This window comes from Bufo gargarizans, chromosome 5 (genome assembly GCF_014858855.1).
Source record: "Bufo gargarizans isolate SCDJY-AF-19 chromosome 5, ASM1485885v1, whole genome shotgun sequence".
Lineage (NCBI taxonomy): Eukaryota > Metazoa > Chordata > Amphibia > Anura > Bufonidae > Bufo > Bufo gargarizans.
In genome coordinates this window covers 154121190-154138567 of record NC_058084.1, presented here as the reverse complement: position 1 = coordinate 154138567, position 17378 = coordinate 154121190, and the positions used below count along the sequence as shown (strand labels likewise).

At 44.0% G+C, this 17378-nt stretch overlaps 1 protein-coding gene across 1 annotated transcript in view; it reads right to left on the bottom strand.

Moving 5' to 3' along the window:
• The window catches only part of TMX3 (thioredoxin related transmembrane protein 3), a 79681-nt gene that overhangs the window by 29599 nt on the left and 32704 nt on the right, over positions 1 to 17378 (bottom strand). The window contains exons 5-9 of the mRNA XM_044294590.1: positions 14958 to 15003; positions 12030 to 12110; positions 8859 to 8958; positions 7962 to 8039; positions 6027 to 6093 (exon numbers count right to left, since the gene is read on the bottom strand). Coding sequence (XP_044150525.1) covers positions 6027 to 6093; positions 7962 to 8039; positions 8859 to 8958; positions 12030 to 12110; positions 14958 to 15003 — 372 coding nt within the window. The remainder of the gene's footprint in view (positions 1 to 6026; positions 6094 to 7961; positions 8040 to 8858; positions 8959 to 12029; positions 12111 to 14957; positions 15004 to 17378) is intronic.

Below are 17378 nucleotides of genomic sequence, written 5' to 3'. Positions count from 1 at the left end.
GCTCTGCCTTCTTTTCACTTTACTCCTCCCCAGCCTCTGCCTTTGCCCGCCCTCCAAGTCTTTTGCCTCATCGATAGGTCTGGACTTGGAGGGCGGGCAAAGGCAGAGGCTGGGGAGGAGTAAAGTGAAAAGGCAGAGCAGCCTGGGCACCTACACACTGAACGCCGCCCCTGGGCACTTGCGAGTGCTCATTTGCATATGAATTAAACTTCGTTTTTCCTGCTGGTGCAAGTCTAAAGAAAAGAACAAAGGTACTGTTACAATCCTGTATAGGTTTGCTACAGAGCCATGTAAGCACTGTAGATGGCCATATGGAGGTGACAGACTCCCTTTAAAAGCCTGCCAGAGATAGCCGATTGCTGTGCTAGGCTATCTTGTTTAACCACCTCCGGACCGCCTAACGCAGATGTGCGGTCCGGAGGTGGCAGCCCTGCGCACGACGACGCATATACGAGTCATCTCGCGAGGGCCGGGATTTCCTGTGAACGCGCGCATACAGGCGCGCGCGCTCACAGGAACGGAAGGTAAGCGAGTGGATCTCCAGCCTGCCAGCGGCGATCGCTCGCTGGCAGGCTGGAGATCCGAATTTTTTAACCCCTAACAGGTATATTAGACGCTGTTTTCATAACAGCGTCTAATATACCTCCTACCTGGTCCTCTGGTGGTCCCTTTTGTTAGGATCGACCACCAGAGGACTCAGGTAGCTCAGTACAGTCGCACCAAACACCACACTACACTACACCCCCCCCCCCCCGTCACTTATTAACCCCTTATAAACCCCTGATCACCCATGATCACCCCATATAAACTCCCTGATCACCCCCCTGTCATTGATCACCCCCCTGTCAGGCTCCGTTCAGACGTCCGTATGATTTTTACGGATCCACGGATACATGGATCGGATCCGCAAAAAGCATACGGACGTCTGAATGGAGCCTTACAGGGGGGTGATCAATGACAGGCGGGTGAACACCCATATACACTCCCTGATCACCCCCTGTCATTGATCACCCCCCTGTCATTGATCACCCCCCTGTAAGGCTCCATTCAGACGGCCGCATGATTTTTACGGATCCATGGATACATGGATCGGATCCGCAAAACACATGCGGACGTCTGAATTCAAGGCTCCATTCACCCATATACACTCCCTGATCACCCCCTGTCATTGATCACCCCCCTGTCAGGCTCCATTCAGACGTCCGCATGTGTTTTGTGGATCCGATCCATGTATCCATGGATCCGTAAAAATCATGCGGATGTCTGAATGGAGCCTTACAGGGGGGGTGATCAGTGACAGGGGGGTGATCACCCCCCTGTCATTGATCACCCCCCTGTAAGGCTCCATTCAGACGGCCGCATGATTTTTACGGATCCATGGATACATGGATCGGATCCGCAAAACACATGCGGACGTCTGAATTCAAGGCTCCATTCACCCATATACACTCCCTGATCACCCCCTGTCATTGATAACCCCCCTGTAAGGCTCCATTCAGACGTCCGCATGTGTTTTGCGGATCCGATCCATGGATCCGTAAAAATTATACGGACGTCTGAATGGAGCCTTACAGGGGGGTGATCAATGACAGGGGGGTGATCAATGACAGGGGGGTGATCAGGGAGTCTATATGGGTGATCACCCCCCTGTCATTGATCACCCCCCTGTCATTGATCACCCCCCTGTCATTGATCACCCCCCCTGGTAAGGCTCCATTCAGACATTTTTTTTGGCACAAGTTAGCGGAAATTTTTTGTTTGTTTTTGTTTTTGTTTTTTCTTACAAAGTCTCATATTCTACTAACTTGTGTCAAAAAATAAAATCTCACATGGACGCACCAATCCCCTCACGGAATCCAAATGCGTAAACATTTTTAGACATTTATATTCCAGACTTCTTCTCACGCTTTAGGGCCCCTAAAAAGCCAGGGCAGTATAAATACCCCACATGTGACCCCATTTCGGAAAGAAGACACCCCAAAGTATTCCGTGAGGGGCATATTGAGTCCATGAAAGATTGAAATTTTTGTCCTAAGTTAGCGGAAAGTGAGACTTTGTGAGAAAAAAAAAAAAAAAAAAAATCAATATCCGCTAACTTATGCAAAAAAATAAAAAAATTCTAGGAACTCGCCATGCCCCTCATTGAATACCTTGGGGTGTCTTCTTTCCAAAGTGGGGTCACATGTGGGGTATTTATACTGCCCTTGCTTTTTAGGGGCCTGAAAGTGTGAGAAGAAGTCTCGGATCCAAATGTCTAAAAATGCCCTCCTAAAAGGAATTTGGGCCCCTTTGCGCATCTAGGCTGCAAAAAAGTGTCACACATGTGGTATCGCCGTACTCAGGAGAAGTTGGGGAATGTGTTTTGGGGTGTCATTTTACATATACCCATGCTGGGTGAGAAAAATATCTTGGTCAAATGCCAACTTTGTATAAAAAAAATGGGAAAAGTTGTCTTTTGCCAAGATATTTCTCTCACCCAGCATGGGTATATGTAAAATGACACCCCAAAACACATTCCCCAACTTCTCCTGAGTACGGCGATACCAGATGTGTGACACTTTTTTGATGCCAAGGTGGGCAAAGGGGCACATATTCCAAAGTGCACCTTTCGGATTTCACCGGTCATTTTTTACAGATTTTGATTGCAAAGTACTTCTCACACATTTGGGCCCCTAAATTGCCAGGGCAGTATAACTACCCCACAAGTGACCCCATTTTGGAAAGAAGACACCCCAAGGTATTCCGTGAGGGGCACGGCGAGTTCCTAGAATTTTTTATTTTTTGTCGCAAGTTAGTGGAATATGAGACTTTGTAAGGAAAAAAGAGAAAAAAAAAAAATCATCATTTTCCGCTAACTTGTGACAAAAAATAAAAAATTCTAGGAACTCGCCGTGCCCCTCACGGAATACCTTGGGGTGTCTTCTTTCCAAAATGGGGTCACTTGTGGCGTAGTTATACTGCCCTGGCAATTTAGGGGCCCAAATGTGTGAGAAGTACCTTGCAATCAAAATGTGTAAAAAATGGCCTGCAAAATCTGAAAGGTGCACTTTGGAATATGTGCCCCTTTGCCCACCTTGGCAGCAAAAAAGTGTGACACATCTGGTATCGCCGTACTCAGGAGAAGTTGGGGAATGTGTTTTGGGGTGTCATTCTACATATACCCATGCTGGATGAGAGAAATATCTTGGCAAAAGACAACTTTTCCCATTTTTTTTATACAAAGTTGGCATTTGACCAAGATATTTTTCTCACCCAGCATGGGTATATGTAAAATGACACCCCAAAACACATTCCCCAACTTCTCCTGAGTACGGCGATACCAGATGTGTCACACTTTTTTGCTGCCAAGGTGGGCAAAGGGGCACATATTCCAAAGTGCACCTTTTGGATTTCACCGGTCATTTTTTACCCCACAAGTGACCCCATTTTGGAAAGAAGACACCCCAAGGTATTCTGTGAGGGGCATGGTGAGTTCCTAAAATTTTTTATTTTTTGTCGCAAGTTAGTGGAATATGAGACTTTGTAAGAAAAAAAATAAAAATAAAAATCATCATTTTCCGCTAACTTGTGACAAAAAATAAAAAGTTCTATGAACTCACTATGCCCATCAGCGAATACCTTAGGGTGTCTACTTTCCGAAATGGGGTCATTTGTGGGGGTTTTCTACTGTTTGGGCATTGTAGAACCTCAGGAATCATGACAGGTGCTCAGAAAGTCAGAGCTGTTTCAAAAAGCGGAAATTCACATTTTTGTACCATAGTTTGTAAATGCTCTAACTTTTACCCAAACCATATTTTTTTTTTGCCCAAACATTTTTTTTTTATCAAAGACATGTAGAACAATAAATTTGGCGAAAAATTTATATATGGATGTCGTTTTTTTTGCAAAATTTTACAGCTGAAAGTGAAAAATGTCATTTTTTTGCAAAAAAATCGTTACATTTTGATTAATAACAAAAAAAGTAAAAATGTCAGCAGCAATGAAATACCACCAAATGAAAGCTCCATTAGTGAGAAGAAAAGGAGGTAAAATTCATTTGGGTGGTAAGTTGCATGACCGAGCGATAAACGGTGAAAGGAGTGTAGTGCCGAAGTGTAAAAAGTGCTCTGGTCATGAAGGGGGTTTCACCTAGCGGGGCTGAAGTGGTTAAATGGAGCGGTGGTTAACCCCTTCCTGACATGGCGATTCTATTTTTTTTTTCCTGCCTTCCCAGAGCCATAACTTTTTTATTTTTCCATTCACATATTCATATGAGGGCTTTTTTTTTTTATGGCGTTTCCGATGTGGTAAAACCGACCTGTTACCTTCATTCTCCAGTTCGGTATAATTACAACAATACCACATTTAGGCTACTTTCACACTTGCGGCAGAGTGATCCGGCAAGCAGTTCTGTTGCCGGATCTGCCTGCCGGATCCAGCAATCTGCATGCAAACGGAAAGCATTTATAGACTAATAAATATTTATAGACATTTATAGTCTTATAAATGCATTGCAAGAACTGATCCGTCTCTCCGCATGTCATCCGGAGAAGCAGGATCTGTGTTTTTCACATTTTTACCGGTCTGCGCATGCGCAGGCCGGAAGGACAGATCCGGCATTGCGGTATTTTTAATGCCGGGTCGGCACTAATACATTTTAACTGATCCGGAATTTTGGATAGAGATAATACCGCAGCATGCTGCAGTATTTCCTCCGTCCAAAAACGCGAAGACATCCTGATGCATCCTGAACAGATTTCCCTCCATTCAGAATGCATGGGGATGAAACTGATCAGTTTATTTCCGGTATTGAGCCCCTAGGACGGAACTCTATGCCAGAAAAGAAAAACGCTAGTGTGAAAGTAGCCTTATAAAGTTTTTCTAGTGCTTTAAGACTTAAAAAAATAACACAGAAAAATAACAACTTTGGAAATATTTTTTTCTTTTCATCACCATATTCTGACCCCCACAACTTTTTTATATCTAAGGCTACTTTCACACTAGCGTTCGGGGCTCCGCTTGTGAGCTCCGTTTGAAGGCTCTCACAAGCGGCCCCGAACGGATCCGTCCAGCCCTAATGCATTCTGAGTGGATGTGGATCCGCTCAGAATGCATCAGTCTGGCACCGTTTGTCCTCCGCTCCGCTCAGCAGGCGGACACCTGAACACTGCTTGCAGCGTTCGGGTGTCCGCCTGGCCATGCGGAGCCAAACGGATCCGTCCACACTTACAATGTAAGTCAATGGGGACGGATCCGTTTGAAGTTAACACAATATGGCTTAATTTTCAAACTGATCCGTCCCCCATTGACTTTCAATGTAAAGTCTGGACGGATCCGTCTGAGCAACTTTCACACTTAGAATTTTTTCTAAACTATAAAGCAGACGGATCCGTTCTGAACGGATCCCATCGTCTGCATTATAGGAGCGGATCCGTCTGTGCAGACACCAGAAGTGTGAAAGTAGCCTTAGTTTGTGGAGATTTGTGAGGGCTCATTTATTGCAGGGAGATCTGCATTTTTCGACAATATCATTTTGGGGTGTGTATGACTGTGATCACTTATTAAAAAAAAAAAAAATTGGGGAGGTAAATCGATGAAAAAAAAGCTAATTGGCCAATTTTACATTTTTTTGTTACAGAGTTTACCGAATGGGATATATACCTTAATATTTTAATTGTTTGAGCATTTTAGCATATAGGAGACAGAAAGCTCCACTGTAGTTTCCAATGCTAGCGGCTGCCCAAGACAGCTGATCAGTGGGGGTGTGGGGTACCCACCGATCTGATATTGATGACCTATCCTAAAGATAGGCCCATCAATATCTATTTAATAGAAAACCACTTTAAGCACTATTGAAAAAAACATTTCATAACTTTTTTCTTTTAACACAAGTTTCTACTTCTATTCTGAATAAGTAAAATATCCCCCCCCCCCCCTTCCTTTTATATTCTATATTGCCCATCAAGTCTTTATAGAATGTAATGTTCGGTGGTAACAATGTAAGATTATGTGTTAACAACAACTGATAGAATAGAAAAAAATCTCACCGTCATAAACAAAATAAGTTGAGTCTTTAAACACCAAAACAGCAGGAACTTCATTCAGTGTGACATACTAAAAGAAACAAAATTGAAAGTCAGAAGCTTAAAGGTTTGTTTTTCGGTATTAATGATTTTGTGGGCCAGTTCCCACGGCATACCCCCTGCTCCATGCCGCTCCGGTCCTCTGTACTGCCTCCATCTGCCAGTATTTTGTTCCGGCAGTGCATGGTCACAAGCACTGCTCCGGCAGTGCCGTGCTGCTTGTGCCCACATCCCAGCTGAGGACGGCACGGAGGGGCGAAGCGGTGTAGAGCAGGTAGGTATGGATCTTTTGTTTCAGGGGACAGGCTGCTGGCACTTGCTAAAAAAAATAAATCATTATTCCCATCAAAGCCCCTTTAAAAATATAGGAATGAAATATTGATGCAAACCATGAAAGCTATGCTACAGCAGGGGGGCAGCATCTTCTATCCCCTAGCATGTTCACTTGCTTGGCTATTGTCAGAACTCCCATAGAAGTGAACGGAGCATGCTGGGAGTTGTGGTTTCACAACAGCTAGCGTGCCAGAGGCTGCTGACCACTGGGCTAGAATTGTGCGATAATACAAGTGCAAAAACAAATCTCATTAAAGGGGTTGGCTGGTTTCCTATATTGATGAGCTATCCTCAGTATCAGATTGGGGGGCATGGGTGTCCGACTCCTGGCACCCCCGCCGATCAGCTGCTTGAAGAGAGCACGCTGCACTCTCTTCACTGTTTTCCTGAGGGTAGGTCATCAAAACAGGAAACTGACAGACCCCTTTAAAGACTTATTAAAAAAGGGTCCAAACAGCTGAACTATTGAGATTTTACAAGACTGTCCAGATCAGCATCTCACAATCAGTAGCTTGGGAACCACATGATGTGGCTGCGTGTGGAAATCTCAGGTGCTGTCAATCAAACAAGAGGACAGCCGGAGGAAATAGGCAGTGTTAGGCTAGGTCTACACGACGACATTTGTTGCGCAACAAAAAGTTGCGCGACAAATAGGGCGCAACATTTGTCGCGCAACATTTTGTTGCACTAATGTCGCGCGACAATTTTTATAATGGCAGTCTATGGTGTCGCACTGCAACATGCGACTGCGACGCGACAGTCGCAGAAAAATCCATCTCGAATAGATTTTCTGCGACTGTCGCGTCGCAGTCGCAGCATGTTGCAGTGCGACACCATAGACTGCCATTATAAAAATTGTCGCGCGACATTAGTGCAACAAAATGTCGCGCGACAAATGTCGTCGTGTAGACCTAGCCTTACTGGTGGAGGGATGGTGCACTGAATGGAGCAGCCCTGTCCACAGTGCACCAAAAACCTTAACGGCATAAAAATACGCTTTTTTTCAGGCTCCTGGGACAAGATTGTCACAAGAAATGGTTATGTTTTGGAGCACTTTACCCTACATGGTGGCATGCTTACTTTGAAATGATTTTGGAGTTGACAGACTTTTTTTTATTTACCCAAAAGGTAAACCTATGTTGCATACCCATGTAATAACTATGTAGGATGAGGAATAAGAGATGATTTCTCTCCACCATCATCCTGTTAATGCAACGTTAGCCTATTTAAAGGAAGTCTGTCCTCTGAAGAAGCCTGAAGAGCAAGGGTGCACAAAGCGACTTGGGCCCGCCCTCAGTGCACTTAACTGCTCATTCGTATATGGATTAAAAGTACTTTTTCTCCAGAATAAAGCAGCAGATCACCAAGTGAAAGGTATCATTACATTCAACTGGGCTAGCCCTACAAGACAATATACCTTGTCTAACAGTGAATTTGCTGGTGACAGACTCCCTTTACTGTCATATAAATGCCGATGTCCATTTTATAAATCCAAATAGGTTAAAACATTTTACTGCTGCTTTGTCATTCTTGAATTACTAGTTAATACTCCTTTCAGATTGTTACCTCGGGTAAGACATCTTCTGAAGCAGAAAAGAAGTATGTATACACAATAAGTTCAGATGCAACTTCAATGAACTTTTCCTGTGGAAAGAAATATTTTCAAATGATTCCATCCAAATTCCTAATATGAAAATTTAAATGGGTTTATGAGTTATCTTAAAATCTGTCCAACGGCACTAAATGCCTTAACATAAAATAAAAAAACAAAAAATACTCCAATGCGCTCCCTTGTCCTGTGCTAGATCGCGCAGGGCACAGGCTCTTTTCTGACCGGCAGTGTGTTCGGTGATGTCACCGGCTCTGATGGGCGTGCTTTAGCGCTGCCCTAGCCTTTTTACTGGCAAGGGCAGCACTAAAGCCCGCCCATTAGTGCCGGTGATGTCACCGGGCTTCCTGGCAGCCCCATGGAGAGCCCGGTTCGTCACAGGAACTCCTGAAAATGCCTTTGCGCTGCGTGATTTAGCGCAGGGCAAAGGAGGGCATCGGAGCATGAACTGCTCCGATGCGCAAGTCAGGGGGGCTGCCTGGGTGAAAGTGGAGGTATGTTCGGGTTCAGCTCTGAGACCAGACAACCTCTTTAACAAAACAAATTTAGTGTGATGATCCAATGTGCTAAATCCGGAGACACATATTAAAATCGCAAAAATAATGGACATTTTATTGCCTTTTCCGAGAGTGTGAATACTAACATGGAGATAAATTTTATTGTTTTTACCGAGACATTTATTTTTAAGTAAAATTTGAAAAAAAAGGTATTACGAAATGTTTTATTAATTACAGTTGCAAATAATATTTATTTATTTTTTTTTTGCTTTTATAATTAGTTTTTTTTTTTTTTTTTTCAGTGGACTGCCCAAGTACAACTAATTTTGTTACATGCCCGGAAATGCATTGCCGTACCTTCAGGGTTGATTCAATACCGACATACACAAACAGCACTTTATGACGCTTCTGTACGTGCTCGAACATCTGTTGGCTTGGGAGCGGTCGTATCAATGGCCTTAAAACAAATACATGGATGATATAAAAGAGATGAAAAGAAAAAAAAAAAAAAAAAAAGACACATAAAATACAATTTTGCCTCTATAATACAAACTTACAACAAACGGATTATGTATTAGGGACATTACTTTTGTCCTGGTATCGGTTCTGTACCGGGATTTGCCTTTTATAGATGCTAGGCTGCGCTACTGCGCTGCCCAGTAACAGAGAACATGAAGCGCACTGCTGTCAGCGCACGCCATGTTCCCTCAGCAGCACAGGGGAGAAGGAGTCACTCTCTCCATCCCCCTGTGCAGCTGCTGTCAAGGAGGAGAAAGGGGCGGAGGAGGGGCGGGCACACTGTGCCACCAATGAAAATTAACGTCTAAAACAGATACAGGAGGCGGGGTGGCGGCAGGATCACATAGCTGGCACTCGCACCTGAGGGGTTAACTGCCACAGATCGCAGCGCCCTGTTATGGAGGTCGGGGGTCGGGTGCCGGCTATGTGATTCTGCCACCGCACCCGCCTCCTGTATCTGTATTAGACGTTAATTATCATTGGTGCCCCCCCCCCCCAGTATTAAAATCATTGGTGGCAGTGGCCACAGGGTCCCCTCCCCTCCTCTTTATTGGTGGTGCAGTGGCAGTTGTGATTGGAGCCCCAGCAGTGTAATTCTGGTGCTCTGATCGGTTACCATGGCAGCCAGGACGCTACTGAAGCCCTGGCTAAGCTCTCTGCTGCCGTGTGCACAAAGCACAGGGCAGCAGGGAGAGTGTATAGTCCTATTCACACTAATAGAGCTCTATCAGGGTATTTAGGACAAGGGATTAAAAGATCCCAGGTTCTAGCCCCTAAGGAGGGAAATGGTTATTAAAGAAAATGTTTAAAAAAAACTATGAAATATTAAGTATAAATCACCCCTTTTCCCAATTTCACATATAAAATATATAAACAAAAAATAAACATATCACATATTGCAACGTCCGAAAAGTCCAAACTATAAAAATCTCCTATGCGGTGAACGCCGTAAAAGAAAAAAACGGCGCCTTGGAAATAGGCACCTTGTCCCTCAAAAAATAGCATAGGACTGTTGGATTATGGGCCGGACGTTCCATAAAATGCGGATTGCACGTGGCTTTTTTGGCATTTTATTTTTTTCGCATGGTATTGAGTATCGCAATACTTTTTTATGGTACCGAAACCGAATCAAACTTTTGGTATCGCAAAAACTCTTATGTATAGGCAGACGTGTGCGCTGAACTATCCAGCAAACACTGAGGATCTAAAACATGCATGCTCAACCTGCAGCCCTCCAGCTGTTGCAAAACTACAACTCCCATCATTCCCGGACAGCCTACAGCTATCAGCCTACATAAGGGCATGGTGGGAGTTGTAGTTTCACAACAGCTGGAGGGCCACAGAGTGAGCATCCCTGATCTAAAACATGCCTGGTTAGACACAAATCTAGAAAAATACAAAAGCCTATAGGAACGTATTAATACTGGAGCATCGTCGGGTTGGGAGTTCCATGTGCTGGAAAGAGAAATCCCTGGTCAGTAAGGTGGTCAGTAAGGTAGCTGGGTAGAGATCTGCTCCAACGTGTGTCCATTTTCTGTTTCATGTTGTTAAAGAGGTTCCCTGGGCTTTTAATATTGATGACCTAACCCCAGGATAGGTCATCAGTATTAGATTGGCCCGGGTCCGACACCCAGCACCCCCGACGATCAGCTGTATGAAGGGAAGGCGCGCGCAGTGTACACGTGCTGTATCCCTTCTCTCTTCCATTCCGCTGCTGTATGTCTATGGAAAAGCAGCAGCGAGCAGAAGGGAGTCAGGACACACTGCCCACGCCTTCTCTTCATACAGATGATTGTCGGGGTGCCGGGTGTCGGACCCCCAGCCAATCTGATATTGATGACCTATCCTGAGGATAGGTCATCAATATTAAAAGCCCAGAAAACCCCTTTAAACGAGTTGGGCTGTGGGGGTCGCAACTGTTGCTTCTCCCCTCCCGTCCACTTTGTGAAAAAGTGTAAATTCTTGCGGCAAAAAGGCGCCAAAAATGGTACTGGTGTACAAAAAGAATGTGTTGTATTTGCTAGTGTTGAGATTCTTTCGTGATGTACCCCTATAAAGTTAGACTAATCTTAATTATTGCATAATGAATAGTTGTGCCATTTTCGAATATACTTTAGGCTTTAATTTCCCATGTGCAATGTGAGTTTGCCGTCAGTGAATAAACCCATTCTGCTTTACATCCATAGGATGAGAATCAGTAGGGATCTAAGGGTAGATTTATCAAACCTGCTGTAAAGGAAAGCTGACTTAGTTGCCCATGGCAACCAATCAGATTCCACCTTTCATTTCTCACAGCTCCTTTGGAAAATGAAAGGTGGAATCTGATTGGTTGCTATGGGCAACTAGTTCAGTTTCCCACTACACTAGTTTGATAAATCTCCCCCACCAATGGGCAGGTGTGGCACTGTTTTTGGAAGGGCAGAGATGTGTTGTTTTTTTTTCTAATCATGGACAACCCCTGTAAATTCAATGCAAAATGTTAACTAAAGAAATGAGGCTGGAGTCCAGGGATTTCCTTACTCTGCGTATAAGAATAATATATGCTCTGCTGGGAGTAGGACTATTATGTATGGTTGTCAGTCTCCTGATTTAAAACATTCTTGTTTCATTCACCGACAGTTATATGAGGAATCAAAACGTAGTGTATAGAAGAAAGGGCCACCTCCGTATGAAGAACAGCACAATGAGATAGCGGAGAGGTTTTGAGACTGTCAAGTCAGATCATGGGAAAGAGAAGCCGCACAACATTTTTCCAGAAGAATAATAATACACGGTACACTGCCGAGGTCAGTACGAGTGGAGAGGCAAAGTGCCGCTAGGTATTCTGATCCACACTGAGCGCCACAATGGAAAGCAGAATGCTATTACTGCATTTAGATGTTCAGTAAGTGGTGTTTAAACATTCATGTATGGTGTAAAAGAAAAAGAAAAATCTTCTCAAAGAAGAACACTAAAATATCACACCACATAAAAGTGTTCCATATACCGACAGTAACATCACCGACTTACCCAGCAACTCGATTTGCAAATTCAATGATATCCTCCCTAGTTCTAGGACCGCGATAGTTGTAGGCCATATCACCCTTTAACCTGTACATAAAAATAAAATGTTAAAATAAAAATTATTGGGGAGAATTTATCATGAGGGGGATATTGTTACATTAGGCTTCTCTTTAAACCTAACACTTTGCTCTAGAAACACTACTCGCATTTTCTGCACCCCCACTCGCTTACTGGGGTGGCTTTAGTACTATTTTTTTTGCAACGTAAAAAAAAAAAAAAGCCCCAACCCTAAGGCCCCTTTCACACTGGCGAGAATTCCGTGCGGGTGCAATGCGTTAGGTGAACGCATTGCCCCCGCTCGGAATCTGGACCCATTCACTTCAATGGGGCTGTGCAGATAAGCAGTTTATTTTCACGCGTTACTTGTGATTTGCGTGAAAAATCGCAGCATGTTTTATATTCTGCGTTTTTCATGCAACGCAGGCCCCATAGTAAGCAATCAAGCGCGGATGTGTTGCAATTTTCACGCATGGTTGCTAGGAGATGATGTAAGTAAATTGATAAAAGTAAATTTACTGTATTATTTTCCCTTATAACATGGTTATAAGAGAAAATAGTAGCATTCTTATTACAGAATGCTTATTAAAATGTGGCTTTTGGGGTTAAAAAATAAATAAATTGCTTCATCCTGTTGTTGGCGCAGCCGACATCATCATCTTCTTTCAGGACCTGATGACGTAATCGCACTCAGCATGTGGTGACATCAGCGTAGGTCCTGCTGACTGAAGCTAGAAATCTTCTATCTTCATTCAGCAGGACCTGCGCTGACGTCACCACTTGCTGAGCGCGATTACGTCATCAAAGGTCCTTTGGCAGGTCCTGAAAAAAGAAGGAAGAAGAAGATGCCGGCTGCGCAAACAACAGGATGAGGGGAGTTCATTTTTATTTATTTTTTTAACCCCTAAAGCCACAATTTAGTAAGTATTCTGTATTAAGAATGCTATTATTTTCTCTTATAACCATGTTATAAGAGAAAATAATAAAATATACAGAACACCTAACCCCAACCTGAACTTTAGTGAAGAAGTCCAGGTTTGGGTCTGAGTACCACAGTAAGTTTTTTATCACCACGCGCGTGCAAAACGCATTGCACCAGCGCGATAAAAACTGAACATTGGAACGCAATCGCAGTCAAAACTGATTGCAACTGCGTACCTACTCACACAATTTTCCCTCAACGCAGACGCAACGCATCCGGACACGCTTGTCTGCAAGGGGCCTAAATCAGGAGTTGAACTCCTTAAAGGGACACTGACAGGCCCAATAAGCATATATATACAGGTCTTCTAATGTGTATTAAAATCATATAAGTGCCGCCCTGCTGTCCCCGACGTTCCGAGATCCCGCGCATGCCCAGTAGAAAGCTATGGGATCTCGGAACATCGGGGACAGCAGAAGCCGCCCAGCTCATCAATATTCACTTCGCTGGGCGGCTTCTGCACTTCAAAATGGCAGTTGGGGCGAGGCTGGCTGGGCGCAAGAGAAGCTGAAACGCCGCCCCTTGGGCAGAAAGAAGACGATTCTATCAGGTTACAAAACATGAGTTTACTGTATTTATAAGGTGGACAGGGGGTACACTTATATGATTTTAATACACATTAGAAGACCTGTGCAGTCATATATATATATAGCTAAATATGCTTATTGGGTCTGTCAGTGTCCCTTTAAGGACGCCTTCACACACGTTGGATTTTGTTACAGAAATTTTGTGACTGAAAAATCGGTTCCATTCACCTGAATGGGTCTTGCAGAAATCCATGTACTTGCCACTCCAATCAAATGATAGACATGCTGTATCTTTTTTGCGGGCCGCGGAACGGAAGTACGGATGTGGACAGTACACTGTTGCGGCCCTATTGAAATGATTGGGTCTGCAGCGATTTCACTAAATTGCAGAACGGATGCGGAAACATAAATACGATCTGCTGCACGGTCTGCTGGAGGAAACGTCAAATGTATATAGAGGCTTGCAACTCTACTTGACTTTGGCGCTTCCTCTGGCAGCGCAAAGGGACTTGAGACCTGCATGGAAATCTTCGGTCATAATAATTGTCCCCCATAATATAGAATCTGCTTACATGGTAAAAGTTATTTAATCTTAGCATTTACAACCTATGTAAAGAAAAAAAAAAAAAACTGCAATAGTGGCGCTCAAGAATACGAAGCAGCTGAAACCTCATCGCTCTCTTTTGACAGGTCACTTTTTTTTTTCATGTTCACAAAATATTTGTGGTTATGAAATAAAGACAAGAAGAATACAAGAGTGCAAATCACTTGGCGAAAAGTCCAGCCATAGCCGAGAATGGCAGCTGTGGATTTTACCATATGAGCCGAACATAAAGGAAACGGCATACGTCATCCAAATCCATGGTAAGAAAACGTAGACTGTAGGAATTCTAGAACTCCATGGAAATGCCAGGTTATAGAAGGGGCAGGCAGAATGCTCCAGTTGCCACACTTTGTATCCAGCGTGGACACAGTATTAGGGTCCATTCACACGTCCAAATGTGTTTTGACATGGACACCAGCAATGTGCGTTCCGCTTTTTGCGGACCGCACATCGCCGGCACTCTCATAGAAAATGCCTTTTCTTGTCTGCAATTGCGGACAAGAATAGGACATGTTCTATGTTTTTGCGGAACAGAAATGCGGATGCGGACAGCACATTCCGGCCCTATAAAAATGGATGGGTCCGCACCTGTTCTGCAAAATTGCGGAACGGATGCGGACGTGTGAATGGAACTTATGCACTACCTCCAGATATTCTTATACTATATTTCCTGTAGTCTTCAATGCTGGAGGTTTGCAGGACACAAATGTTATTGGTGATATTATGAAGAGAGATGAGAAATGACCAATCAAAGCAATACTCACAGCTTTATAGTTGGAAATCCACGCACCCCAAATTCTGAAGCAATGCCTGTATATGGAAAGGTTGGGAAAGGTTACTGGATATAACAATGAGCGGTAAGAGCCATCAGATCTAAATGGGTATTCCCATCTTAGACAATGGGGACATCTCGCTAGGATACGCCCCCATTGTGCGATTGGTGCCGATACCACCTATCTCGTAAAACGCAGCCGAAAATGAAGGTTCTGGCCACCACCAAGCATTCCTATTGGCCTGCCGAAAATAGCCGAGCATGGAATCCCCATAGAAATTAATGGTAGCGCACTGCGCTTGTGCGGCCACCGTTTCCATTCACTCCTATGGGGCCAAAGGAAATAGCCGAGCCAGCGCTTGGCTATTTTCGGCAATCTATAGAAATGAATGGAGGGCAGTCGCACATGCGCGATGCACCCTCCTTTACTTTGCCGTCTGCATTTACGGGAGGTGGGACCCGCACCCATCAGACATTGTCTGAAATGGGAAGACCCCTTTAACTAAACGTTAAACATACTGGACCAGATTTATCATGACTCCGACAGCTCACTCCATTTTCACATATGGCTAAAGGCAGTTTTAGCGAAGTCAGATTTATGATCGGCCCTTTAAGACTGTAATAAATGTGGTTTCACGGTAGCAGTTTATCCGTCAGTAAGCGGCTTTACAAAAGTCGCACGTCTCTCCGAAAGTTTTTTGCGACTTTTTTGCAACTTTTTAAATAGTCGCAATAGTAAATCTGTCTAGAGATTCATTTACATAAGAAAACACGCCCACTTTTAGAAAACTGGCGAGCATAGTGCAGAACAGAAAAAAGTTGCAAATTTTTGCACAGTTTTAGCGATTGTGCAAAAATTTGCGACTTTTTCACTCCATTATTCTGACTTGAGCTAATGATAAATCTGGCCCATAGAATGTGTTTGCATGCAGAATTTTGTCTACAAGTTATAGGGGGGTTATTTTAACAAAGGGGGGAAGGGGTTAAAATAAAATAAAAGCAGACAGGTGAGTAATGCTTCTCATTTTTTTTAACCCATTATATACCTTAAAAGACTTCAGTTCAGTGAGCTCAGTCGCTATGTGGAGATTGCTAGGAGCTGTCCAGTAGGCACGCTAGAGGACAGAGCAATCCCCGGTACCCCGCAGCAGCTGGGCAGGAAGAGATTTGCTGCCAATACCTTATAGCAATCTCTTTTATAATCATTTTAGTGCAGACTAATCTCCAAATAAGAAATATTCATCCTCCTGTAACATCTGTCACCTCTGGATTGTGACATTTATCCTGCACTACTCAAGGCTACAAGAACGGAAGAGACTGCGACAAGCTTTGCTGGACAACAGAACGGTAATATACGATATAGCGCAGCATATGTACAGTTATTAAAAATGTATAGGTCTCTACAGAGATTCTCGGGATCAGCCGGATTTAGAACTGTTAAGAGCATTAAATCTACAGCACAAAGATGACAGAACTAAACCTTCTATAAAATGGTGTAATATCTGCAAGGTTTTCAGACATGTGAGATACAAAGACCGCGTTCTGGACTTCGTGACTACATCCCATACTACAGTCAGCCAGGAAATATTTAACTTAAACACCAGTTTAGATAAGACAGATATTAGGGTTAAAGGGGTTAAGACACTAATAACACTAATCAAAGGGGGTCCAATCTCTGAGACCTCCATCGGTCATGAGAATGGGAGTCCGCAAGTCCAGAAATGAGAGGTGCAGATGGCCGTCCTCCGCTTCCTTCACTTCTATGGAACTTCTATGGAACCGCTGGGAGCGCTGCACTCGGGAGTCCCGTAGAAGTCAATGGATCAGAGGTCGGACATGTGCGCCACACTTCATTCTCATGGGCAGTTGAGATTCTCATGATAAGGCCTCATGCACAAGACCGTTCCGTTTTTGTAGTCCGCAAACCGCGGATGCGCAAAAAACAGAAGCCGCCCGTGTGCCTTCCGCAATTTGCGGAACGGAACGGGCGGCCCGTTGTAGAAATGCCTATTCTTGTCCACAAAACGGACAAGAATAGGATATGCTATATATTTTTTTGCGGACCACAAAACGGAGCAACGGATGCGTACGGATTGAAGTGAATGGGTCCGCACCCGAGCAGCAAAAACTGCGGCTCGGATGCGGACCTGAACTACAGTCGTGTGCATGAGGCCTAACTGGGGTCCCAGCAGTCAGTCCCCCACCGATCAAACACCTATACACAGGATATACACACTGGAGAAATGACAGTCGAACTTCTCATTCTACCTGCAGATGTCATGGAAAAATAGGGTTGGACATGTTGGATTTTTCCTTGCTAGATTCTTAGCTCTCGCAGAGACAAGAGGGGTCTGTTATCGAGTCATTCCCCTCTCCCCATTAAGAAAACATGCAGGTCAAGCAAAACGTGACT